At 49.8% G+C, this 24,609-nt stretch overlaps 2 protein-coding genes across 2 annotated transcripts; both read left to right on the forward strand.

Annotated features, from left to right (window-relative positions):
* The first annotated feature begins 470 nt into the window (after positions 1–470).
* Positions 471–5,624, forward strand: LOC127210574 (retinol dehydrogenase 7). The gene is made up of 4 exons (XM_051170236.1): positions 471–916; positions 2,628–2,883; positions 4,172–4,335; positions 5,114–5,624. Exons 1-4 carry the CDS (start codon positions 511–513, stop codon positions 5,329–5,331), a joined length of 1,044 nt encoding a protein of 347 aa, XP_051026193.1. The 5' UTR covers positions 471–510; the 3' UTR covers positions 5,332–5,624.
* A 7,176-nt stretch (positions 5,625–12,800) lies between these two features.
* Sdr9c7 (short chain dehydrogenase/reductase family 9C member 7) lies at positions 12,801–24,372 on the forward strand. The gene is made up of 4 exons (XM_051170736.1): positions 12,801–13,503; positions 17,024–17,282; positions 18,163–18,326; positions 24,032–24,372. The coding sequence occupies exons 1-4, from the start codon at positions 13,203–13,205 to the stop codon at positions 24,247–24,249; spliced, it is 942 nt and encodes a 313-aa protein (XP_051026693.1). The 5' UTR covers positions 12,801–13,202; the 3' UTR covers positions 24,250–24,372.
* The last annotated feature ends 237 nt before the right edge of the window (positions 24,373–24,609 follow it).

Genomic DNA, 24,609 nt, shown 5'->3' on the forward strand with positions numbered 1-24,609 from the left:
AGTCATTTCCTCCCCCCTCCACACACACATCAACTCTGGGAGTAATTATGAGCCTGGGGTCCCAGTTCCATTACTTTTGTGTTCCTTTGGTGTCAGCCTCCCTGTTTGGGGGCAGCCCCTCCTTCTTCCCAGGCAGCTCAAGTATCTTCTCCTTTCCATGTGGTCTGAGTCCACACCCAGGTTGGTCACAGCACCTAACTATGTTCACGACGTCCCAGGTTTGCAGCATCAGAGTGCAAGACGGAGAGACGTGATGTGTTCCTGGGATTGGACCTTAGTGGAGCCTGTGCAGTGAAGCAGGTGTATATTCCCCTATGAGTACAGAAGCAAAGATCCTAAGAGGATAGATGTGTGTTACTGAACAGCCAGCGGTGTTTTCTTTGTCAACAAGATAGGGAATGCCAAAGGACGTTAGATACGCAAGACCAAAGTCCGTTCAAAGGGCAGAGATTGGGCATGAATTGAATGTTCCAGAAGTAGTGTGGTGAAAGAGAGGACCATGTGGATTCCATGATAGAAGCCTGCAGGTCCTCAGTCCCTATTTCTTCCTGTGTGAGCTGCTGCCAGGCTCATTTTGAGTCAGAGTGTCTCTCTCTGCTTGACATGTGGCTCTACCTGGTGGCCCTCGTGGGCCTGTGGACCCTCCTGCGCTTGTTCAGGGAGAGGCAGGTGGTGAGCCATCTCGAAGACAAGTATGTCTTCATCACGGGCTGTGACTCGGGCTTTGGGAACCTGCTGGCCAGACAGCTGGACAGGAGAGGCATGAGGGTGCTGGCTGCATGTCTGACAGAAACGGGAGCCGAGCAGCTGAGGAGCAAGACATCAAACCGGCTGGAGACAGTGGTACTTGATGTCACCAAGACAGAGAGTGTTGTGGCAGCCACCCAGTGGGTGAAGGAGCGTGTTGGGAACAGAGGTACCACTGACATTCTTGTGTGTGTGTGCTGCTTTGTCTCTCTGTTTGAAGGCCTTCCCCCCCCCCCCCCCCCACTCCTTGGCAGGATCCCTCAGGGGTTTGTGGGACTTGAGGTAACAGCAGCCTCCTAGCTCCCCAGCACATCCCCTGAGCACTTTCTCTCTCTCTCCAGCCCTCCCTCCTGTCTCCCAAACACTCTGGTAAGAAGGCGCTCTGGTGAGGGTTCACCCTCTCATGGTCCAGTCTGAGCTCTGTCATCTTGGCTATGCAGAAAACCTAGATTGCTACATACTAAGTGACAGGGTTGTGGGCTTATGGTTGTGGTTAGGGTTAGGGCTAGGGGTTATGGTTGAGGTTAGGGTACCTTTCTGGAGCTGAGAATGGGACTTGGCCCTGGCCTGTGTGTGCTGGGTCATCTGGAGCCATCCTGGGGTGGATCTCCTGTGTCAGCGCCGTACTTGCTCTAACTTGTCACCTGCAATCTTCTGTGAAGGGAGATATGATTGTTCCTGTGTGTAGAGCAGGGCACGGCAAGCCTCAGGACTGACTTGGGGAACTAAATACTAGAAGACGGGTTGCTCTTTTTTGAATATCCTAGTTGCGGGAAAAGATTGGTTTATAGAAATCTAGTAATAAATTGAAAATATGATTATTGTTCAAAATGGTGAAGGATATAAAGTTAAAACAAAACTAACCTGTATTCTCACTACCCTGACATAAAAACCTGCAAACATCTTGGTCCTCTACAGGATTAAAATACGTGAATTCTTTTCACTTAAAAAAAAAAAAATGATCAATTTTACTCCCCTAGCAACGTTTCTTCAAATAATGATATTCAGTGTTTAGGACCAACCTTAACAAACCTCCAGGTATTTAAATGTATCTTGGGGCTGGTTACTGTGTTCCTTGGCACATCTTTCTTTCTTTTCTTCTACTATTACTACTTTTTGTAAAAAGCGTCTCCTGTCTCTTCCTGGCCTTGTGTTTTGCAAGCATCTTAGGAAAACTGCTCAGTATATTTTAAAAACTCTTTGTTTATCCTTTGGCAATTTCATACAGAAATACAATGTCTTTGTGCTATACCTCACCCAGCCCCTCGCTCTCCCTTCTACTTCCTCCTCCCTCTTCTCACGTGTTCTCCTCCCTACGTGCATCAAGTTTGATAGATCCTTCAATATTGAGTCTGGGCCTGCCAAGGCCAGCTTTCTTCAAATCGCAAATGCAGTGTGGCTGGCCAAAGTCTCCGCCAACCAGGATCTCTAGTTCATGTTTCTCAAATTCCATTAGAATATTAGCCTTGCCCTTTGCCTCCCCCCCCCTTTTCCCCTCTGCCTGCTCATCTGCAAGGACATTATTAATCTACCGAATGTAGGCACAGTTTCCATGTGTCCACATCAACAGAGGCATAATACGTCGTCGTCGATATCTGCTCTCGCTTGTAGCAATCGTGAAGCCCCTGGTTGCTGCTTCTCAGGCAGTGAGCTGAACTGCCCAGAATCAAAAAAGGGGAAGCTGTTTCTGCTGCGCGCCTCATCTTCTGAGATGGGCCGCCGCCCCCTCCCCCCCTCCCCTGCCCACGTATACAACATGGTTACTTGTGTCCCAGTTTCCACCCAATGCCTGTCGGGATGGCCTTACTTTACCCAGCAGAATGCAGATTTTACTCATAACTAGACCTCTGTTGTGTTTTTCTTCTTTGCACCATCCCCAGGACTCTGGGGCCTGGTCAACAACGCTGGCATCTCTGTCTTTTCTATCAACGAGTGGCTGAACAAACAAGACTTTGCAAACCTACTGGATGTGAACCTGCTGGGCGTCATCGATGTGACTCTGAACATGCTGCCCTTAGTGAGGAAGGCGAGGGGCCGTGTGGTCAACGTCGCCAGCGTCATGGGCCGAGTGTCTCTCGTTGGTGGTGGCTACTGCATCTCCAAGTATGGTGTGGAGGCCTTCTCAGACTCCCTCAGGTATAGGACAGTTACGGGGGTTCCACAGGGAACCTTCAGCAGGGTGTTTTATTTAATTGCAACCTTTGAGAAGCCCTTATGCATAGTCTTCTCTTTCTTCTTTGGGGAGCTCTATTGCCTTCTCCTCTCCGAGTAAGGTGGTTGTTTGTTGGGAAGCCTCTCTCTATACCTATGTTAGCTGACTGAAGTCTGAGCTCTGGAGGCCCGCCCTTCGCAAGCAGGGAAGTATCTGAGGTGCCACTGGGCTTGGCCAAGAGTACAGAGCCTCACATTCTTCCTCAGGTTTGGAACCTCCTAGAAGTGGGCTGAGCACCATACTCAACTCAACTGGTGGGTGATCCAAGTCCTGGTTAGAGTCAACAGTCCTCAGAGTCTAGCATGACAATGAGATTTTGATCCCGATAAATAAACAAACAAAAACCCCAACAACAACAACAACAACAACACAGACCCTAGCAACCGAGAGAGAAAAGAGAGAGTGTGTCAAGACTGAGAGATTATTCAGCAAATTTGTGGAGGGTCCTGCAGCAGGGGGTCTGAGATAAGGGCTTAACATAAGAAGAAGGCAGCCTGGTCACCTGGCCTTCCTGCATAAGCAAATGTTACCAGCCCAGGCCCAGCAAGATCGTTAGCAGAGTACCTTTTGTGCTGTGTCACCCTGGAGCAAAGGGCAGGTCAGCCGTGGCTGTACTGGGGCTGGGCGTACTGTCACGGGGCGGCTTTTGGAGAACCTGTGGGTTTTAGGCGAGTACATGTACCATGCTCATGGCTGGTCAGCCATCTAAAGCTGTCATAGCACTGTAACAAATTGGGTCAGATTTCCTGCTGGGACAGGCTGCAGGGCAAAAAGGTCTCTAAATGTGGGATCGAGTAGCCCTTGAAGGCATCTGGGGGAACCAGGAAGGAGCTGGCCAGAGATTTTCTTAGCCAGTAGTGAGTGAAGGTGGGGCCCAGGGGTGAAGGGGAGCTGACTTAGGGAAGCCTAGTGAGCCCTGTGTGTGCACTACGCGGACGCAAGTCTGATGCTGTGTCATACAACAGAGTGTCTGGATTTAGTCCAGTGAGCCGCATATGCTAAATAGTTGAAGCAACATTCAAAAGCACAGAGACAAACGTCCTTGCCATGGGTCTCATCCCCCATCTGCTGCACATCTCAGACCCCAAAACTTCTGAACTTTCTTCACCACAGGCTCATGTTGACATGCTGTGGCATTGTCAATTGTATCATTCCCCCCCCCGGCCCCCTGAAGATCTCCGATGCCTTTGACCTTTGCCTGCTGTCTTACAGGAGGGAGCTCTCCTATTTTGGGGTGAAGGTGGCTATTATAGAGCCTGGAGGCTTCAAAACCAATATTTGTGATGTTGAGAGGCTATCACACACCATAAAGAAGCTGTGGGACCAGACCAGCTCAGAGGTCAAGGAGACCTATGGCGAGAAGTTTCTGGACTCCTGTGAGTGACCTATAGGAACTAAAAATGAGGCCTCATCTTAAACTCCAACCCTCCGACTCTTTCTGCCACTGGTACAAGGCCTGCCCCAGGCTGTTTTTCCTCATGGTTGGGATCTTTAGTCCCCCTTCCTAGGGAGCCTACGGGATTCTGGTCATGTGAAGAGGTTCTGGATCCTTGAGCGTGGGGCTGCTTTCCCTAAACTCTTTTTTTTTTTTTTTTTTAAAGACTTATTTATTATTTGTGCAGTATTCTGGCCATATGTGTGTCTGCACTCCAGAAGAGGACACCAGATCCCATTATAGATGGTTGTGAGCCACCATGTGGTTGCTGGGAATTGAACTCAGGACCTTTGGAAGAACAGACAGTGCTCTTAACCTCTGAGCCATCTCTCCAGCCCTTCCCTAAACTCGTAATGATTTTTATCTTAACAAGGATTATCTTAGTGATGAGGGTAAAGCTTGGGGTGGAGGCATTAAGTCACCACATTCCACAAGCATGGGATCCCACTGTTGGGTGAGAACCTCCAGCTATTCTGTCAGATAGCTCCCTGAACAGGTACACAGGTGGCTGGGTGTGCACTGCTCTTCCTCGAGGCTGGGTTGTGGCCCTTTCTGAGGAACCAGGACATGCTAGGCCCGGGCATGGCTTCCGAGTGTGTGTGGGGTGGAGGGCGGGGGGGGGGGGGCGGCATGGAGTCTGGAGACCGTTCCTTTGGTTGGTCACAGAGCAGCTGTGGTAGGATGTGGAGTCTACCCAAATAATTTCTCATTTTGCACAGATCTGAGATCAGTTAAATCACTGATAAACACCTGCTCAGACGACCTGTCCTTGGTGACGGACTGCATGGAGCATGCGCTGACGGCCTGTCACCCTCGCACCCGGTACTCACCTGGCTGGGACGCCAAGCTCTTCTACCTCCCCTTCAGCTACCTGCCCACCTCTCTTGCGGATGTCATAGTCTCCTGGGGCTCTGTAAAGCCTGCCCAGGCCCTATGACATCTGCACTTGTGTGCAGAATTGGGGGAGCAAGGTGGATGGAGGGAGCTACTGGCAGCGGGGGTATCATTGTTCGCCATAGTCATTAAAATAATTCTTCTTTCCTACCACGCAAGACCAGGGACATCCAGAGGAAAAGACCAAAGGAAAAATACTGCCAAAGGATAGGGATACAAAGGCACTGGCAAGATCCCGTTGAGTTAGGCAAGTTCCCGAGGCTTTGAGCATTGTGGTCTGTTTGGGAGGCTCCACAGAGCCAGGGGAGGGAGTTGTGTGAACACCTAGGATGAGCTTCTCCTCCTGTCCCCATTTGTACCGGCCTGGCTGCTCACATAAGATTGAAAGAACCCACTTGGCAATCACCTTTGTCCATGGTATCAGGTGGGAGGGCCACCCCCAGCACTCCCTAAATGACACAGAGAGGCTGTGCTTAGAAGGCGGAGCCTCTGGTGGTAAGGAATCAGGAAAAGACAGAAAAACCAATTTTGACTTGTCTTGGAACCATGACTCTCTTTGGATTCCTTTTGCTTTAGAATAAAAGTTGAACCGATCGCTTGTATCTTGTGCTTTGAACTAGAGAAGCCATGGGGTGTGGAGACAGAGTTAGGGAAGGGGGGACTCGGAGGAGAGCTGGCACAAGTGACTGCACAGCCCTTCCTGCAATGGAGGAGATTGGCCATGGCTTCTCTTCCAGGACTTTGGAGCATCCTGGCCACAGGATAAAGTAGGGTGATGCTTGTTGGAGAGATGTCTGAGAGGCACTGGCAGGCCCCAGGTCTTCCCTCTCTCAGCAGCACTTCCCTGCGGACTCACTCACCGGCTGTCTCAGCTCTCTGGGATTCTGCTCTGTGGCTCCTCTCCTGTCCTCCTGACTCTTCCCCCCGCCCCCCATAGCCCTTGGGAGGATAGAGTGGGTACCATTTCCGGGTCCTGGTTTTCATTTCCTGCTCAATATTTGCTGTGCACAGTCGGAGATGCTCGTGGACTTGTCCTGGCTCCCAAAGACCTGGCTCTGTATGTCAGGAGGTTTGTGATGAAGCCCTCTCTGGCGAGGGCTAAGCAGAGGAAAGTGGAAGAGTCCTGGGTTCAATCCAAAGTTTCCATTGTGAGGATCCTCTCTGGATGTCCTAAGGCCTCCCTAAGTATAGAGATGGAGGCCCACGTTGCCATCAGTGAATCTATTTTAATTGAGCAACGGTTCCTGTCTCAGGAGAAAATAGAAACTGACATCCCATGTTGCAGGAATAAATAGCAAGGAGGATATATGTATGTATACAAACACACACATACACACATAAATTTTAAAAAGAAAAAGAAAAAGGGGCTGGAGAGATGGCTCAGAGGTTAAGATCATTGACTGTTCTGTTGTTCTTCCAAAGGTCCTGAGTTCAATTCCCAGCAACCACATGGTGGCTCGCAATAATGTGATGTAATGCCCTCTTCTGGCCTGCAGGCATGCATGTAGGCAGAGCACTATATACATAATAAATAAATAAATAAAATCTTTAAAAAAGAAAAACGTGTCTTGGTTGTAGGTAGAAGTCACCTTGTTTGCTGACAACTTATATCAAAGAGTCAAACCGGCCCCTGAAGCCAGGGAACTGCAGAGAGCACGGGAGGCCCCACGTGAGTGAGGCCCTGAGTGAACGTGTTCTGTTGAGATGGGCACCGCCATGTCAAGAACCAAGACCTTAGACCCATGGGAATTGGCAAAGCCTTCTTCCTCGGCCCAAGTTCAGGTGTTTGTGAATGACCAACCACTGTGTGCACATAGTAGTGACTGCAGCTTCCTCCTCCTGCAGGTTTCTAACTAACCCCCCCACACTCCCCTACCCCGCCACCCCCATGCCCAAGCCATGGGATGACAGCTTGTCTATCTGTACGTCTGTCCTTTCTCCGTTCCCTCACTTCCCCTAGTCAGGCCCGGGTCATGTTCCCCAAGCTCCACTTGATAATTTTGATTCCTGGGAATCTCTGTAAGAAAATCTGACTAAGGTTACTCAACATTGCCTTATGGTGATCACAACCCAAGATGGCTTAGTCGCAACAGCCTGAACCTACAGACCAGGGAGGGGAAAGGGCAGCTTGAGGAGATGGAAGGCCCTCTAGTCTTTCCTCCCACGAGTCCTGGAAGTCTCCTCCTGGTTCCCACTGCCCTTCCCCTCTCCTTTCCCTGTTCAGGAAGTGAGGCTTCCTGTGTGAAGAGCCAGAGCCCTCTTCCTCTCTCTCTATGTGGTCACCAAAGCCTTCCTGCCCTCCCCTGTGGCTCTTTCCTGAAGTCCTACGGGAAAATGACGTGGATTTCTCAGTGAGGACTTTAAGGCTGATGAGAGAATCTAGATTCAGTGAGAGGTTTCTCTTAAATGTGAGTTTTGGGGGGTAGGGTGGGGGAAAGGAGCTGGGGACAACCAAGGACGTCACTCTACCAGTGAGCTGAGTCACCAGATTTCTTTTGAGAGAGAAAGAGTGAGAGAGAGAGAGGGGGGGGGGAGAGAGAGAGAGAGAGAGAGAGAGAGAGAGAGAGAAAGGAAAGAAATTTGTGGGTCCACCTTTGAAGTGGCTCAGGTTGCAGCTATGCCCTAATAGGCACAGGTGGATGTAAATGTGTTTTTATGCCAAGTCCAGATTATTAATAGCAACTGCTTGTGTTCAGAAAGTTCCCCGGATCAAAGGTGCTTGCCTCTGAGACATGAAGCCACACTCTGAGCCTGGAACTGCATTAGGGTGGAGCATGTGTTATGAAATAAGTATGGATGGATTCTCATGTGGGCGTAAAAGGTTCGAGAAATCAAGAAGGTTTTGCCGAATAATGAGTTGTGTTTTCTTTCCAGCCAGGACAAGAAATACCCAAGGACATTTGTGTATTAGAATGGCAAAAGCAATTCAAAGAGCAAAGGTGGGACAGGGATAAAGTGTTCCAGAAGGCCAGCAAATGGGGAGGAAGCTGAGGACTCTGTGCCGAAAGCCTGTGGCCTGCCCTGCCTGCCACAGTTCACACACTCTCTGAGCAGTGCTCAGGCTCTGTGGAACCCTGTGGTTGTACCTGGTGGCTCATACAGGGAACAGTAGGTTGGGAGCCACACCCAAACAAGTGTGCCTTCATCATGGGCTGGGGCTCCAGCTCTGGGATCCTACTGGCCAGACAACCGTACATGAGGGAGCCGGGGAGCCGAGGAACAAGACCTCAGGCATACTGGAGACTGTAGAAAGCAATAAGCCGGAAAGCGCCGCTGTAGTCTCTAAAGGGTGAAGGAATATGTGTGGGATTGGGGAGCAGTCAGAGGTGCTACCCAGATTCCTCAAAGATCTGGGAGGCAAGGTATAGGGGCGAACAGAAGAACAAAAAATAAAAATAAAAACAACCACAGCCTAGGAGGTGGGGAGCTAGGCAGGTGGGCACAGGAAGAGACCTTGGGTGAGGAAGCAACATGAGAAATGAGCATGTGTGTGACGTGGAGAGAGCTATTACTGGCACCTTGGGACAGACCAGTGAGCAGGAACATGCCAAATGCTTGCAGCAATATTCAAATATTCAAATAGCACCCTTCGGATTATTCAGCCCCAGCCACTGACAGCTCTTCCCACCTTCTCGGGCTCTGACGGCTCTTCCCACCTTCTCGGGCTTTCACACTGACGGGTGCCACCTTACATGCAAACTGGTGTTTGCTTTTGTTTTCTCCTAAGTTCTCTAAAATGCTCCCCATTGCTCATATACACCACAGGGAAGAGCTCTCCCTCTGAAGATTAGTTGATTGTAGTTGGCTGCAATGGAGTATCTTCAGAAAGGACACGATCAACACTATGAGGCATGTGGGGTCCTTCCAGGATGCCTGGGACAGGGCCAGCCTGGCAACCGAGGGACCTATCACAGGAGAATGTTCTGGCTCTTGTGGCTGAGCGGCACACACCAGGAAGAGAAGGAGATCTCCATCTAGAGTTCCGTGTCCCTGTTTTTCCCTTCATCACTGCCATGGTCCATCCTTCAGGCTCTGCTTGTGCCCACAAAACAAGGATGCTTAGGCACCTTGTGGCCAGATAGTCAGTCACTTCTTTAAAATGTCCAGGTATATCGGAATTGGGACCACGGTTTTGTCCAAGTCCTACCCCTGATGTTTACATTTTTATTTTATTAGTTTAAAACATTTTAAGACATCCTCACGTGTCCACCCTAGTGGGTTGCTGGTGGCAGGTAATACGTGTGTGGAGAACAGAGAGGGAAGAAGAGCCTTTCAGGACTCCAGGATCAGGTGGGCTCAGCATCTCTTCACGTTGAGCCCAGGTTTTCCCTGAGATACTAGTCTCTATTCCAGGCAATACAAGGAAGAGCAAACTCCGTTTTTCAGGTGAGGAATTGTCAGTTACATGCATAGTGAGCTGTCTGTTAGTCAAGGCTTTGAAGGCCCATGGCTCATCTTCCCCCTGAGTACTTTGATCTTTGAGATGGGGTAGGGGCAGGGAAATTGGACTCAGTTTACCTTGTTCTGCCTCCCTCCTGCTGCCTTAGGGTAAGTTTTGGTGTGGCCAGTCTTTGCCCTCCCACAGGATGGAAATGGCCTAGAAGAAATGAGGCCCTTTTACTTCTGAAGACTCCTCTGGGGAGTAAATGAGCTCCTGATGGACAGAGCAGCCTGAATTCTCAGCCCTCAAGTGCCAGCTAAGTGAGAACTGGCATTTGAATGTGGGGGACACTTCCAGCTTTGTATGTGTATGTGGCCCTACAACTCTCAGTGTCCCTTTTTTTTTTTTTTTTTTTTTTTTTTTTTTTGGTTTTTTGAGACAAGGTTTCTCTGTGTAGCCTTGGCTATCCTGGACTCGCTTTGTAGACCAGGCTGGCCTTGCCTCCCGAGTGCTGGGATTACAGGTGTGTGCCACTTGAGTTCAGGCAACCATTGCCTCGGCCAGTGTCAGCAGAGAGGCCTAGAAGGTGACTGGATCCAGTATGGACCTGTTCCAGGTCAGTTCTGAAATTATTCTTCTCTGGGGCCAAATGCCTCAGTCTAACCTGTGTTTCCAAGAACTGAGCGCCTGCTGCCCCTCGGCCTGCTTAGCCCTTGAGGAACACTACCTTCTCCCAAGCATGACTTCCTTGATTACTCACTCAGGAGGCCAGCAGAGGGATGCTTGCCAAGCCTATACAGGATGTGCCATGGCCTTGAGGGAAATACGAAACGCCTAGTTTGTCATCTACCCCTGCCCACCTCCATTGCCCACGAGGTTTGGGCCTGCCCTTTCGTGATGGGCTGATGAACTGATTCCCACCTCATCCCTTTGGTACAGGAAGATCCATCCTTGTTGTGGGAGGCCTAAAGTTAATATTGTAAGTTTAAACTACCATGCTTAAGAGATTTATAAAACAAACAAACAAAAACAAACAAACAAAAAACCTGCCTCTAACCTGTACGTCCCCACATGCCCAAGGACAGATAACTTCCTGGAATGCCGGGGTCTCTTGTTCATGTAAGATCACAAGCCACATGTTTTCACTTCACTAAACAAGGTTGGTTGCCCCAACAGGATGTGCTTGATCACACGTAGGCGGGAGGGATGGAGACAGGAAGTGGGAGGCTGTATGTCAGGATGTATGCTTACCCCGCCACACACACATTTAGACTAAGGCAGGAAGTGTGTAGCCTTGTGGGTTTTGTATGTATGTATGTATGTATTTATTTATTTTTTATTTTTTGGTTTCTCTGTGTAGTCTTGACTATCCTGGACTAACTTTGTACACCAGGCCGGCCTCGAACTCGCAGCAATCCACCTGCTTCTGCCTCCCAAGTGCTGGGATTAAAGGTGTGCGCTGCCACCACCTGGTGGGTTTTGCCTTTATAAGCACCTGACTAAGATAGTTCACGGCCATTCTCTGGGAGCGGAGGGTATGGATCTGGCCAGTGTATCATCCTGGCTAGGATTTAATAAAGCTTGAGTCAAATTTGGCTCAATAATTGTGATAAGCGGTCTTTATTCTCTCCTAGTGGGATCAACAATTGGTGGGAGAGTCTCTTTATCTGTGTAGCTGGCCATCGTCAGTAGGTAGTGGGGCACAGAGGTGCACCACTGCTCCTCCCTCTTTAGGGAACGTTCGCACCCAACCTCTGTGTCTGACCCTCTAAACAGGGAAGAGGTTGGCTAGCGACCCTCATGAACCTGAATGTTGAGCCAAGAGAGCACCCAGCCAGCATTGCTGGGTCTCTCACTTTATGCAGTGGTGGGTGGGGTCCCTCAAGACTCACACCCTGCTGGCTTCCTCGTGTGTTTCATCACCTCCCTGCCTAACCTGTGAGCCCTCTGTTATCTGGGGTCTCTCTCTCTCTCTCTCCCTCTGTAAGTTCTGCCCCTGATTTTTTTTTTTCCCACATCTTGGCTCTGCTCTCCCTACAAATCATCTCGCTTGGACCTAAGACTCTGCCCCAGTTCTTGCCATGCCCATCGGGCTAGCTGTCACTCTCAGAGAACCGAGCTACCCACACCCTCACTTCCCTCTTGATGCTGCCCGCGTCTTGCCTCCTGACTTCTCTTGCCATTCACTGTCTTGTCTGCCCTTGGCGCCATACAGAGAGAGACAGAGAATCTAATCGTTTCTGCTTCCGCTTTGCTCCCCTTTGGCATATCCAGTTAGCCTCTGTGTCGATGGCTTCACAGCCCCTTCCTTGCCTTCAGTCTCTTTAGTTCATTGAACCACGTAGAATGTGCCCAGTCCTTGAGATAGGAGAGATGCCTTCCTCAAGAGCCTGTCCTAAGGGAGCCGGGGATAGGATGGTGGGAATATTGGTTGGTTTCCAGTATGGAAGGCCCTTGCTGATAACTTGAGTATCACCCGCCCTACTACTAGGAAGGTTCTGGTTGGCTTTGGTGTTTTGCTTGTTTGAGACAAGATCTCATGTCGTCCAGATTGACCTCTGGCTCGATATGTAGCTGTGGGTGACCTTTGAACTCCGGATCCTCCCATTTCTACCTCCCGAGTGCTGAAATCACAAAGGTGGGGTGCCACACCCAGTTGCTTGAATCTTTCTACGTTTTAGAAGCTGAAACTCCTACGTCCAGCCTCTCTACAGAGGTGCCCGTGGAGTCAGCACAATGAAGCCACGCCTAGCCTGGGGAAACCCTATGTTTTTTATCATCTCTCATGATGGAGACTCAACATCTCCAAGGACTATGGTCAATGCCAGCACCTGCCTGCAATCTCAGAGCCTGGTAGAGGCAGGAGGACTGTCACACGTAGTAAGCCAACTTGGCAAGTTCAAGCCAAGGCTATTAAGGAGAACCCTGGTCTCAAAAAACTAAACTAAATAAACAGATTAAAGATCTCAAAGGGCCAGGGACCTGCATGCAGTCCATTTCTCCTGGGACTTGGCAGTCACCATTTTGCTTTCATTTGCTTTGTATTGGTGTGTTCTTTTTTTTTTTTTTTTTTTTAATCTTCTTTTTTTCAGATAATAAAAGTTATATTTGTTGACATGCCTGAATGCCTGGCAGACGGTTTTGATAGGCAGGAAGTAAAACTGGGGTGGGGTTTTCTTGAGAGAGCTCAGGTCAGAGTTGAGCCCTCCTCTGCCTCCCATGCCATTTCCCAGAATGCACTCGAATTCACACTGCTATGAATTTCCCCATTTTTTTGATCCCTTCCTGAAAGGTCAAGGAGAGATGGAAGATGTGGCCAGGGCGGTCGCTCTGTCAGAGATGACATGCTTCAGGTTGGACTTGAATTTCTTGCACCTGAGCTAATTGCTGCGGCAATGCATCCGCCTATAAAATTACAGAGCAGCTCACCCAGGGGCCCTGCATCTGTTGCGCATCTCAACATCTCTCCTTCTCTGCTCTGAGGACCAGCCTGTCCTAGCATTTCCTGGGCCCATCCTTGGACACCAGCTCCAATGGCGGCCCTCACAGACTTCTCTTTTATGTACCGCTGGTTCAAAAATTGCAATCTGGTTCGAAACCTCTCAGAGAAGTATGTCTTCATCACTGGCTGCGACTCTGGCTTTGGGAACCTGTTGGCCAGACAGCTGGTTGACAGGGGCATGAAAGTGCTTGCTGCTTGCCTCACTGAGGAGGGGGCCCAGAAACTCCAGCAGGATACTTCCTACCAGCTGCAGACCATCCTACTAGATGTCACCAAGACTGAGAGTATCAAGGCAGCAGCCCAGTGGGTGAGAGACCAAGTGGGCGAGCAAGGTGGGGTGAACTGCAACCTTCAACATTCTCTCTCTTCTCTCCTGCCTTCTCTCTCTCTCTCTCTCTCTCTCTCTCTTTCTGTGTGTGTGTGTGTCTGTGTCTCTGTCTCCTGTCTGTCTCCCTCTGTGCCTTTCTCTGTCTCTGTGTGTCTGTCCCTCTCTCTGTCTCTGTCTGTCTGTCTCTGTCTCTGTGTCTGTCTGTCTCTCTGTCTCTCTCTGGGACCCTGATGTCCACATGGGTTGGAGAGGGAAAGCAGGAAACAGGTTGGGAGGCTCAGGTGCAGATGAATCTAGACTCACTGCATGGTTTGGGCAGTTGACACAAGAAAGAAATGTCCCGAGGAAATTATCTCGCTCTGAGGGCAGGACAGAGCCAGCAGCTGAAATGTTCTGAATGTCCAAATCACTAAAGACAGTGATGTCTTTTAGAGATTTGGGGAGTCCCACTGTTGGCTCTCATAAAACTGCAGGCTCAGGCTAGGGGCAAAAGCTGGGATTCCAAGAGTGGGGCATGCTGGCCTCTACTGTACGTCCCGTGGATGTGGCTGCCTCCAGCAGGGAAAATGAGCCTGTACCATGAATGGGTAGGGACTCGCCTGATGAACTTGTAGCATTCAGGGTGTGGACACAGCATTGCTTAGTTACAGGAGCAAAAACTGGGACAAGTATTTGCTCCCAAAGAGTAGAAAATAGGCCTCTGCGCTCGAGTCGGGTCAACAACTATAGCTCTTTGTTGATTTTTTTTTCCCTCTAGCATTAGCCCTATCCAGTACCTAATGCATTTTACTTTCAAACAAAATATGTTGTTCTTATTATTATCAGAATGCGTGCGTGTGTGTGTGTGTGTGTGTGTGTGTGTGTGTGTGTGTGTGTGTGTACAGTGCATGAAGAGATCAAAAGAGGGCATTGATTCTGTCCTGTGGATTTGGAGTTACAGAGAAAGAAAAATAGGAGTAGGAAAGATGTGTGTGGAAGCCAGAGGATAACTTTTGGAAGTCCACGTCTCTCTTTCTACCATGTAAAGCCTGGGAATTGAACTCAGGACATCCAGCCTTGTGCTGCAGACACCTTTACCTGTTGAGCCGTCTTCTTGGCTCTCTCTTTCTTTATCGTGTGTGTGTGTGTGTGTGTGTGTGTGTGTGTGTGTGTGTGTGTGTTTTCCTGCTGGAATAAAGCCCCCAAGAGCAAGTTTTTATGACTTTTTACTCACTCCATGCCCTCACTACCTAGGATGATATCTAGTGCCTAGGAAGGTGCTCAATAAATATTTCCTGGCTGAGTTAGTTAATGAATAATTCAGCAAGGGTGAGCCTCTCCCACCACACTGTCTCAGCCTGGTCCCCGAATCCAGCCTCCAGCTCTTTGTGTTTATGACTCACTGGGTGTGTCCACTCCTAACATTGCTGTAACAAATTCATGCAAATGTAGTGGGTTTAACAACACACGTTTATTACCTCATCGTTCCTGAGGAAATACATCCAAAATGGTTCTCACTAGCCACGGTCTCTGCCAAGCTGTGTTCTTTGGGAGGGGGAGGCGGGGCCCTAGGGCAGACCTCACTTCAGGATTCCCATCTTCAGAGGCTGCCTATGTGTCTTAGCTCGAGGCCCACCCCCTCTTCTAGTACACCTGAGCCACGTCTTTCTTTTGGGGGGCGGTTTCGAGACAAGGTTTCTCTGTGTAGCCTCGGCTGGCCTGGACTCACTTTGTAGACCAGGCTGGCCTCAAACTCACAGCGATCCACCTGCCTCTGCCTTCCCAGTGCTGGGATTAAAGGCGTGCGCCACCACTGACCAGCATGCCACGCCCTTCTTGTGCCTTTTAATTTTTCTGGCTTCTGCACTTTGCTTCCATTCGGGTGCCCTGTGGTTATATGGGATAACCCAGTGAATCTGGGAGAATGTCCCCAGCTCAAGGTCAATTGATTAGCTGCCTTCCTTCCACCTGTAGCTTTAATTCTCCCTTTCCCATGCAACCTAACGAACCTCCATGTTTCTGGGATGGTGATGGCTATGGAGGACTGCTGTTCTGCGTGTGCCACTGGGAGACATCTTTCATGTGAGAAGCAGTGGGGATTGTGTGCGGTGATGCACATCTGCATCCCAGAGCTCAAGGACCCGAGGGAGGAGGCTCAAGAGCATCCTGTAGGCACCAGCCTCTATTACCTCTGCTCTGACTATCCTCCAGTTATCCTTTATAGAAAAACAAACAAAAACAACACAGCCCGCTTCCCCAGCACACTATCAGAGGCATCAGTGGTATGTGGCCCTCGCTAGAGCAGACACCACTGATGTGTTAGGGTCTTGGTGGTTCAGGAGCCTCCTCTGTAAAGCAGGAGCGCCCCCTCACCAGGGAAGGCTCTAAGTCCTGCCTGCCTATTGTCCTCCTGGAGTCTCTCTAACCTGCAGAAGGAATAAGGTGAGGAGAGGCTTGGCTTAGGAGAGGACTCCGGAGCTGGTGCGTCCTGGTCTGCCTTTAGGGGAGGGTGCACTGTGGCTGGAAAAGGCATCTTCAAGCTGTGCTAACCACTGAGACTGCACTAGGGAGAGAATGTAGGAAGGGGTGAGGGCGGGGAGGGGCTCCTGAGACCCTGAAGAGGAAAAAGGCTTCTGCTGGGTGTTTTGTTTTGTTTACCTCTCTCGGTGGAATTTCACTCAAAAGCTCAATACATAAAACAAAGGAAAGAAATGCTTCTCCCACAGCCCTCTCCGCTTGCAGGCTTGTGGGAACACTATCTTAGCAATGTCTGATGAGGGACTCAAGGCCCAGGGAGGGAAGGGATCTGTTCAAGGCTGGAGCTAGAGCCAGGCTGGAGCCTCAGTTTCCTCAGCCCCGAGGCCCTGGGTAACTGCATTGTTTTTCTCTAGTCCTATCTACCTAATTTAAGGAAGTAACATTTTCCATAAGTATTTATTAAATGCTCTTACGCATTTATCTATAAACATTCTAGCAACACTGTTCTTTCTGGTCGCTGAGCTCCTGGAGGTGTAAGACCCCCAACTTATATATTTTATGTCTCCTCCTCTTAGTAACTGGCACAGAGCAGATGTATGAATGAATGAAGCTTGCCAGATGAACGAACGGATGCACCAATTTGGTAATAGTGAACTGGAACTTTCTCCTACTTAGAAGAACAGAGAAGAGTATGTGTGAATGGGGAGGGGACACAAGCATTAATCCGGTTGTGTGAAATGGCATCTCTTACCCCATATCCAGTGGCTTCAGGGCCACTGGTTGCACATAGCTTGGGTTACAACTGGCACAGAGCCAGGTTTAACTGGTAGAATGGGGACGCAGGGTGTCTTGTCAGGAATGTGGAGCACTTTGGTCTTTGTTCGCTATAGCTCCCGTGTGGTCCCAGGCCACATGGTCCTTGAGTGTATCTGCGCACTGTCCTTGTGTGTAGTTCAACAGCTCAGCCATCCTCGGGCACTGAGCTGTTGGGTATCAGGCCCTGGAACTTTCTCCAAGATTTTTCTGGTTTCCTGTGTGATCGTCTCTGCCTTTCTCTCTTACCCTAGGCCTCTGGGCCCTAGTGAACAACGCTGGTATAGGTGTGCCCAGTGGTCCCAATGAATGGTTGACCAAGGAAGACTTTGTGAAAGTGATCAACGTGAACCTGGTGGGACTTATTGAAGTCACCCTGAACATGCTGCCGATGATCAAGAAAGCCCGGGGCAGGGTGGTCAACATGTCCAGTTCCGGAGGTCGCGTGGCTGTCATCGGTGGCGGTTACTGCGTTTCCAAGTTTGGCGTTGAAGCCTTCTCTGATAGCATCAGGTGACTGGGTCCTGATGGGGTTCTTGGGGGCTTTGCCAGGGCAACGCAGGCCTGAGAGTGGCAGTGTGTGGCAGGGTAGCTCTTGGGAGAGGAAGCTAAAGCAAACAGCCAGAGCCTTCTTCAAGGACCGAGAGAAGCGAGGAGACTGAAGTGAGGGCAGAAGACATCAGGTGGGTCGTCCCTTGCATGGCCCAGAGTGAGGAAAACCCTGAGAGACCTGTAGGAAGAGATTGGGGGGGCAGGGGAGAGGGGAAGGGGAGGGAGACAGGAAGAGGGATGGGGAAAGAGAGGGAGATGGAGAGAGAGGGATGAGAGAGAGGCAGGGACAGACTCCAAACAGGAAGGCCTGGAGCATAGGCATGTCTGAGTCCCTTAGAAGATACAGGCCTCTTACAGATCCCCTTGTCCCTTAACCTCACATGGGTGATGGGTGTAGGACTGAGTGGAAAGCATCCAGGAGGAGGCAACACTTTGGCCTAGATTCTTCCTGTTCTGTTTTGTTTTGTTTTAATCTAATGCAAATTGCCCCAGCCTGCTGGGTCACTTGGGGAAAGGACTAAAGGCACGAAGGAGGCTTATCTGTGAAAGGCAGTGCTGAGATTACCACCAACAGTGGAATGACCTCTTTCATGTTCCTCCAAAGGTGTCTCTGATGCCTGTCATGAGACCAGACCAAATGCAACTCCTTTATTTTGTTTTTCGTCTTTGCTTTTGTTTTTCGAGACAGGGTTTCTCTGTGCAGCCTCGCCTGTCCTAGACTCTCTTTGTAGACCAGGCTGGCCTTGAACTCAGAGAGCTCTGCCTGCCTCTGCCTCCCGAGTGCTGGGATTAAAGGCATGTGCCACCACCACCCGGCCAAATGCAACTCTTAATCTCACAGGCGCGAGCTTCATTTCTTTGGGGTGAAGGTCTGCATCATCGAGCCAGGGAACTACAAGACATCTATTCTGGGCCAAGAAGCTCTGCAATCACGCATGAAGAAGCTGTGGGATCGGCTGCCACAGGAGACCCGGGATAGCTATGGAGAGGACTATTACATAGAGTGTGAGTCTCTGGGGAAGATTGGGGAGGGGGGTGCGGCACAGGTCCTTGGATTCCAGTTTATAGAAGATGAGACAGAGCCCTAGAGATCGTACATATAGCTAGTAGCCAAGCGCTGTACGAAGTCTGAGATTAGATCTCAAGCACCAGGAGAGTGTGGGAAAGCTTAGGGGCTTGTGAGGGATGCTGCCTGCCCCTGGTCCTCCAAACATCAGGCGCAGGCAGATCTTGTGACGATGCACTGAGGAGAGAGAGCATAGCCTATGTGCTGGAGCCAGACTGCCTGCTTCAAGTCCACGCTCTGACACTTGTGAGCTTGGATGGTGCCTGCTTTTTGTTGATGTCATTTTCTTTTTTAAGAGTTTTGTTATTGCCAGACGCAGTAGCACACACCTTTAGTCCCAGCACGGAGAGTCAGAAGCAAGTGGATCTCTGTGAGTTCGAGGCCAGCCTGGCCTACAAAGCGAGTCCACGACAGCCAAGGCTACACAGAGAAACCCTATCTCAAAAAAAACAAAACAAACAAACAAAAAAAAAAGTTTTGTTTGTTATTGCTGTTATTGTTCTGTAATGGATTATGCTGAGAATTCAGTTCACAGACACACAGACACACACATAGAGACACATGTAGGCACACAGACACACATAGAGACACAGACAGACAGACACACACAGACATGCAGACACACACACAGAGACACAGACAGACAGATAGACAGACAGACAGACAGACAGACACACACACACACACACACACACACACACTTGTAGAAATGCTTGGCCCCTGTAAGAACAACCTGAATTAAAATTTTGTACTTCCTGTCACTAGCTCCCTTAGATGAAGCATGGCTGCCATCACACTGGTACCTACAAGCTCAACTTTTTACCTTACAAAGAGAGCTCCTTAAAGAATCATTACTCAAGGGGAGCACATCCCTTTAATCCCAGCACTGGGGAGGCAGAGGCAGGCGGATCTCTGTGAGTTCCAGGCCAGCATGGTCTACAAAGAGAGTCCAGGACACCCAACAAGAACAACAACAGCAACAAAGAATCATTATTCAAAGATACAGGATGGTGCAAACCTGCTAAGCTCAGCACTCAGGAGGCTAAAGCAACAGACCAGCCTGAGCTACATAGTGAATTTGAGGCCACCCTGGTCTACAGAGTAAAACTTTGTCACAAAAACAAATAGACAGAAATGATCTGAAATCTAAAGGGATGTGTTTATGAATTATAATACCCAGCAGGTGCTTAAGGTTAGCTTTCTGTTACTGCAACAGATAACTGAGATGACTGACCTAGAAAGAGAAAACGTTTATTTAGCCTACAGCTTTGAGAATTCTCAGTCCACGATTAGGTGGCTTTATTGTTGCTTTGGGCCCTGCAGCAGCACATCAGGCTTTCACAGCAAAGTGGCAACTCTTTATCTCATTTCTGGGAGGCAAAAGAGAAAGAAGAGGGGGCCATGACCTAACCCTAACCACCACAGTCCCCTTCAAAGCCTCCTGGAGGCCTAAAGACCTCTTACCTCACTTTCTGGAGTTCTGAGATTGCCAAACCAGAGCAATGAAAGTCAGGCTATCAGTCAAATCCATGGCAGGTCTGAAACTGCCCAGGACTGTGTGCCTAGTCTCAGTGACATGTTTTCCTGGACATTTTATGCCAACAGAGACATACGCCAAAAGCTCTGTCTTCACTCGGAACATCTTTCACAGCTACCCTGAGACTGGCCCACAGCAGACACTGGGGTGGACAGAATGGTACACCTGCTCCTCGCTGCCTGTAGCTGAGGACACTGTGGGGGAGACAAACACCACACACAGTTAGTGACCGATGTGGTTAAGTGTCATTGAGGAGAAACAAGGCAATGAGAAAAGAACAAGTGTAGGAGTTGGAGCCTGAGTCCAGGTCCTGGCATAGGAGTACTTCCTCTGGGGTGACTGGAGGGTTAAGAGCTGGGTGCTGCTGAAACGCAGAATTAATTAGTCAGCCTAGAAACTCCCCAAGTCTCTGTCCTAAGTGACTGCAGACTGCAGACAGAGACTGGAGTTTCCAGTCGGTAGACGTGTTAGTCAATCCCGCAGAATGCGCATGAGCAGTGAGTGCTTAGAGCTCTGGCACCCGCCCATTCCAAGGACCCCTGTAGTCATGTTACACAGCTCTCAGAATGAAGGCTCCTTCAGCTAAGTTCAATTCTCGCATAGATTTTTAGGAGAACTGAACAAAAACAAAACAAAAAACAAAAAACGGCGTGAAGATGAGCCTGGCAAATTTTCGGTGGCGCTCTTACTCACTATCAGCCTGGCAGCGGTGTGAAGGGGCAGGTGGGTGGCCAAAGCTTCTGGAGGCGTGGGTCCCCGCACTGACGCCCTAGGCGGCTTTTTAAGAAGCTCAGAATGTCTGGGGACCATGAGGAGACCAGATGGGAAGCCCTGCTGAAACTCATAACGGAAAGCTGAAGTGGCAAGTCCTGGTGAGGTCTCGGGACAGGACAGGTCCCTGGCTTTAAACCCCAGGCGCAGGCTCCAGATTTCTTGGCATTGCCTTTAACCCTGTGTGGAGTAGAACCATATTAAGGTGGTACGCAGTCACCAGAGCAGGCATACCCTGGTGGCTCCAGGATAAACTGCAGCCTCATCTCCAACCTGCTGAGAGGCATCAAAACATTTTATTCACCACCTTCTTAGGGAGTGTTGGTTCGAAGCCCACCCAGGAGAAGAGACCAGAAAGTCTCTGTATCTGAGGGATAAAAACTCTTTCGCAAAAGCCCGTATGTGAATTGTCCGCTCTTCCTCTCCGTCTAGGAGAGTGAAGGGCTGGATCTCTCCCTAATTCTTTGCAACACTGGAGCTAGCAAATACTTAAGGAAACAGTTTAAGAATGCACTACCCCTGTGTCTGGACCCCTCCTTCCAACCTCACTGTCTCTTGGGGATCGTCTGCTCGAGGCCCAGGAGCCATCTTCCCTCAGCTTGACTTCACCCCTGCTCAGCCTGGGTGGGTTCTATGTCCCTGAGAGAGTGTGCAGAACCCTTAATACATCCTCGATTCACCTTCCTAGCCCAGGCTTTGCTGTGGGAGACTCGTGCCAGGTACAACACCGATGGTGTCCTAGAACACCATTACTGTAGGCAGCCTGCCTCTACGTGAGCACAGCTCTTGTGTGTGTGTGGGGGGGGGGCACACAATATGTAGCTATGTTCTAATTTTTGTCCTCAGGAAGCTCCTTAGAGGCTGGTACAAGGACTCTGGGATGGCACTGTGCGGTCCCCACAAACTGTCCACGAGCATCCTGGCATAACAGATAATTTACCTGCGGAGAGCAGGCCTAAGTTAGGACAGTTTTGTTACTGTTCCCAGCGCTTATGCCTCCAGTCAGGAAAGCCTGACCCTGTAGCCCGCTTTCTCTGGAGTCCTCATCACTCTGGATGAAATTTGAATCCCCATGCCCGATTCTAATCACCTATCTGTTCCAAAGTCGGGGAGCAGGGGCACGGTGAGGTGCCCAAGGCTGGTCTGCTGTTTGTCATGAGCCCCAACAAGCTTGAACTGCTTAGATGCCCATCTGTGCTCCACTCCTGTGTGTAGAATCACTAGTATTTAACACAGACACACACGCGCGCGCGCGTGCACTTTTGTAGAAAGCATGCAGTAACTAGGCACCTCACCAGCCAACAGTTTTACTTACTTTCATGTTTTGTGTCTGTGTCTTGAAGGAACCAGCCCCCCCCCTCCTTAAGGACCCCCATTAAGGCTGAAGTCCAGGAAAAGTCAGCCTATCCAGTTCTCCCTTAAGGACTCCCATCAAGGACAGCCAGCTTGTGTAGGGTCCAGCTTGAACTTCAAGACTCAGATCTCTGGAGGGAAATCTTTAGTCTATTCCTGGAGTCCTCACTGAGAGACGGAGTCCGTTGTCAATGCAAATGCATAGGAATTTATTGAGCCGATGTAACAGGGTCTGTCAACTCTTTTGAGCTGGAGACTCTGAGGTGCAGAAGCATGGGCTTTTTAATACCCTTTACAGAAGCAGAACTTAGCAGAGAAATTTGATTGGTTAATAGACTAGCACTGGGACATTTTTAGTTGCGGAGGGGTAAGTACAATTTTGGGGTAGTGGACATTTTTAAACATAAGCTGTACCACAAACTGGCTGCCCTTGAGTCAAGCTGGGCTCTTCAAGGTTACTCCCGTCCCTGCCACATGCATACAGTGATCTGATATCATTGTCTGTCCTTGGCTCTGTAAACTTTTATCACACGCTTTTTCCATTCTGTCCTCCCACATCATCTGCTCTGCTATAACTATGGTTTGGATTGGAAACGTCTTTCAAAGGCTCATGTGTTAAAGGCCGGGTCCCCAAGACAACAATACTCAGAAGCTGGGCTTGTGGGGAATGATTGGATCACAAGGGCCCTGAGGTTGTCAATGGATCATCAGTCCAGCTGGGCTGTAGTTCAGTGGTAGGGTACTTTTACACATACACACACACACCAGGAAAGACAGGAGAGACAGATGTGAAGGCTCACACTTGTAGTTCCAGTACTTGGAAGACTAAGGCAGGGGGATTGCCATGAGTTTGAGGTCAGCCTGGGCTATATAGTGTGTTCCAGGCCAGCTTAGGTTACAGAGTGAGACTTTCACTTCAAGACAAAGCCAAGCAAACTAAGGATTAATCTACTGATGGTTCGTCCTTCCCTGGCCTGTGGGAGATGATGCGGACTTTATCTGCGCCCTAGTTGAAAGGGTGGCTGTGCTCTTAGGGGCATGCCTTTGAGGACTGTACTCTGCCCATGTCCCCATTCCCTCCATATCCACCTCTCTTCCATCCCTTTCTCCTTGGATACCATGAGGAGAGCGACTTTTCCTGCCACTCTTGATGCTTGGCCTCGTGGCAAGCCCAAAGCAACAGGACAAAGTGACTGTGGAGCACAGCGCTCTGAAATTGTGGCCCAGATCAACCTTCTCTTTCTGCTTTTCTCTCAGGGATGAAGAGAAAAGATGGCAACCATCTTTGCCGTTCTCTAGGGTCCACGGTACCACCTCTGTTTTACGAATGTTGAAGCTCCAGGTCTGACAGCCACAAAGTGGTTTGTTGTAGAAGAGTTGGGCAAGTTCTTCTTGTCGGTCACCTAATAAAGCAATGATATTCCAGGACACAGCTCTAGTGCTTAGAAAGAGAAATAACACAGTGTACCGACGATCCTGTGTATGGGGTGGAAGACTTGCTTTAAACGTTGCATCAGATTTCTGAGAGGCGGGGAGCTTGGATAGAATTCAGGGGGAAAAAGCACACATTTTTAAAAAGAATAACCAGGCCAGGCAATGGTGGCTGGTGCAGTCAGGTGTGGTGGTACATGCTTTTAATCCCAGCACTCAGGAAGCAGAGGCAGGTGGATCTCTGTGAGTTTGAGGCCAGCCTGGTCTACAATGTAAGTCCAGGACAGCCAAGGCTACACAAAGAAACCCTGTCTCAAAAAACAAAATCAAAAGATAATAATCTGGGCATGGCGGCGCATGCCTTTAATCCCAGGATTTGGAAGGCAAAAGCAGGCAGATCTCTGTGGGTTCAAGGCCAGCCTGGTCTACAAAGAGATTTCCAGGACAGCCAAGGTTGTTACACGAGGAAACCATGTCTTGAAATGATGATGATGATGATGATGATAAAAGGCTTTTGTTCTATCTTCCTTCCACTCCCAATATCTCAAACAGACACCGAAAAGCTGGTTAACTTGATGCAGAGGGCATACTCGAATCTCAGCGACGTCACCAACAGCATGGAACATGCCATTGTCTCCAGGAGCCCCCGCATTCGCTACAACCCTGGCCTGGATGTCAAGTTCCTGTATATCACCCTGGCTAAGTTGCCCACCCCTGTGACAGATTTCATCCTGAGCAGATACTTGCCAAGGCCAGCAGACAGTATCTGAGCTGAGGAGCTCAAGGGGCGGCCAGTGGGGCCTAGGGGAGTGGGCAAGAAGCTCCGGGACCACAAGAGGCATTGTTATATATCTCGTGGGCACTGCCGGCTCACATCTCCTCCCATCTGCTGGGGCCTCTGGAAACCTGGTGCGGCCCTTGCTGACTTAGAGACGTGCAGCATAGGCTCCCAGTCATCTGTACAAGTGGTCTTGGTCCTAGAAAAGTGAGGGGGAAGAAAACTGGCTTCTGTTGAACACCGAGCTGTCACCACCTCTGTAAAACGCTACGAGAGGATCCCCGGCCCCTCCCCACAGCTCTCTAAATAGGCACCGGTTTGGCAATATAAGAGATGTGTAAAATGGCAGCCA

The sequence above is a fragment of the Acomys russatus genome, chromosome 28 (assembly GCF_903995435.1).
Source record: "Acomys russatus chromosome 28, mAcoRus1.1, whole genome shotgun sequence".
Classification (NCBI taxonomy): Eukaryota; Metazoa; Chordata; class Mammalia; order Rodentia; family Muridae; genus Acomys; species Acomys russatus.

Bases quoted from the DNA above. Each gene is read 5' to 3' on its own strand.
- LOC127210574 (XM_051170236.1), top strand. From the start codon at position 511: ATGATAGAAGCCTGCAGGTCCTCAGTCCCTATTTCTTCCTGTGTGAGC. The intron at 917-2,627 runs GTACCACTGACA...CACCATCCCCAG, and splicing joins GGAGCGTGTTGGGAACAGAG to GACTCTGGGGCCTGGTCAAC. The intron at 4,336-5,113 runs GTGAGTGACCTA...CATTTTGCACAG, and splicing joins CGAGAAGTTTCTGGACTCCT to ATCTGAGATCAGTTAAATCA.
- Sdr9c7 (XM_051170736.1), top strand. From the start codon at position 13,203: ATGGCGGCCCTCACAGACTTCTCTTTTATGTACCGCTGGTTCAAAAAT. The intron at 13,504-17,023 runs GTGGGGTGAACT...CTCTTACCCTAG, and splicing joins AGACCAAGTGGGCGAGCAAG to GCCTCTGGGCCCTAGTGAAC. The intron at 18,327-24,031 runs GTGAGTCTCTGG...TATCTCAAACAG, and splicing joins AGAGGACTATTACATAGAGT to ACACCGAAAAGCTGGTTAAC.